This window comes from Helianthus annuus, chromosome 14 (genome assembly GCF_002127325.2).
Source record: "Helianthus annuus cultivar XRQ/B chromosome 14, HanXRQr2.0-SUNRISE, whole genome shotgun sequence".
NCBI lineage: Eukaryota > Viridiplantae > Streptophyta > Magnoliopsida > Asterales > Asteraceae > Helianthus > Helianthus annuus.
In genome coordinates, this window is record NC_035446.2 from 169,530,097 (window position 1) to 169,531,883 (window position 1,787).

At 34.4% G+C, this 1,787-nt stretch overlaps 1 protein-coding gene across 1 annotated transcript; it reads right to left on the reverse strand.

Moving 5' to 3' along the window:
* Nucleotides 1-388: 388 nt before the first annotated feature.
* Nucleotides 389-1,426, reverse strand: LOC118486786 (polycomb group protein EMBRYONIC FLOWER 2-like). The gene is made up of 6 exons (XM_035983554.1): nt 1,358-1,426; nt 1,234-1,285; nt 1,086-1,169; nt 925-1,004; nt 747-836; nt 389-633 (listed from the first exon to the last, which is right to left on the reverse strand). The coding sequence occupies exons 1-6, from the start codon at nt 1,396-1,398 to the stop codon at nt 525-527; spliced, it is 456 nt and encodes a 151-aa protein (XP_035839447.1). The 5' UTR covers nt 1,399-1,426; the 3' UTR covers nt 389-524.
* Between the last annotated feature and the right edge of the window lie 361 nt (nt 1,427-1,787).

The window sequence follows — 1,787 nt, forward strand, 5'->3', positions numbered from 1 at the left end:
TCATTTTATAAATCAACATTCTTACTTTATTTTGAATAAATGAATACCTAACGGTCCTAATTTGGGTTAAAGTATATTTTGGTACAAAATCACATATGTAAAAAATACTTTACTTCTTACATCTACCTACCCCAACTTATAACCTTTATCCTCTTAATTATAAACTAATCCCATTTATATATTTTGGTACAAAATCACATATGTAAAAATCAAGGATTCATGATTTGTTTTGACAAAACTTTCATAGAATTCAGTTTATTCCTTGTAACTTAAAAACAGATTTTAGTTTTGTATTTCCAAATCAAAAGTTTCCTATATATGTAAAGGGCTTTTATCTGTCAGTAATGGAACAAGGCTACATCAGCTGAGATTATTTGAAGATAAATTCGGAACTGAATGGGAAGATTGTCTTATACAACAAACATCAAAATCTGACTGACTGCAAGAACAAACCTAAGTGAATTAGAAACAACTTATAATGTTTTCTTGAGACCTACATCTTAACACAACAACAAAACCTTCAATCAGTTTTTCTTTTCAGAATTTTGGCCAAGTATGGATCCACAGTTGTTCATCGTGTTTGCATCGAGAAGACCAATCTTCCATAGCTTAACCATGAATACGTTCCAACACCTGCAGCCGATTCACAACTTCGTTTTTAATTTAATAACATATATTAATTAATTTTTGTGTAACATTTTTTTTAAATCTATTTGCATGGTGATAAGAAGGGTTTGGATGCATACATGCGCAATTCTGGACTCTGGAGAAAGTCTTGTCTATGCAGGGTTGAAAACGCCTCACAAGCCCACGGAATGTGTCCGTCTGCCACCACCCTAACACCACCACAAATAAACAATGCTCAAGTTAAGTTAATCCGAGGTTAAATCATAAAAAACATATAAAAGTAGAGAACTGAATTACCTTTGCTTTCTCTTAAATGAGTTCCAGAGAAGCATCAATCGCTTCTCATGTTGGGTAGCATCCACAAACCTATCCAGCCTCTGAATTCAATTCAAGAAAAGGTTAGTTATTTATTATCTATCGCATGCCTGTCAATGTTATTATTTGTTACTAGAACCTACTCTTTTTTCTTCAAGTTCAGTAATCTCATCATCAACCTCGTCGTCACTGTCTTCGTCACCAAACAAGTACTCTGATGACATTGGCTAAACCAGACAAGAGATTTAGATACTGATGGTGAGTTGTTAACTTAATAACTAAAAGAAATACCTGAAATGTACGAGAATGAAAGAATTGTCGCCCCTCCAACAGGGATTTGCTGCTAAAATAATAGAAAAGAAGAAAATCATGTTTAACATACTATAAAAAACAAACTTGAGAATCCTGAACATACTTTCTAGCTTGCGACAGGGTAGTTGGTTCAATGCTACACATACTATCTTCAACATTAGTGACAACGTTATTAACCACGCCTTCACTGTTATCCTTAGCAAAATTAGCGACAACGTTATCAACCACGCCTTCACTGTTATCCTTAGCAAAATTAGCGACAACGTTATCAACCACGCCTTCACTGTTATCCTTAGCCAAATTAGTGACAACGTTATCAACCACGCCTTCACTGTTATCCTTAGCCAAATTAGTGACAACGTTATCAACCACGCCTTCACTGTTATCCTTAGCAAACATGCGCGCTGGTGCCATTGGCTAAAAGTAGACAGTTTAGAAAGACTAGATTTAGATACTGATGGTGAGTTGCAAAGTTAATAAAAAAATACTGAAAGATCAAGAATCAACTCAACAAGATTGTTGTTTCAATTTAT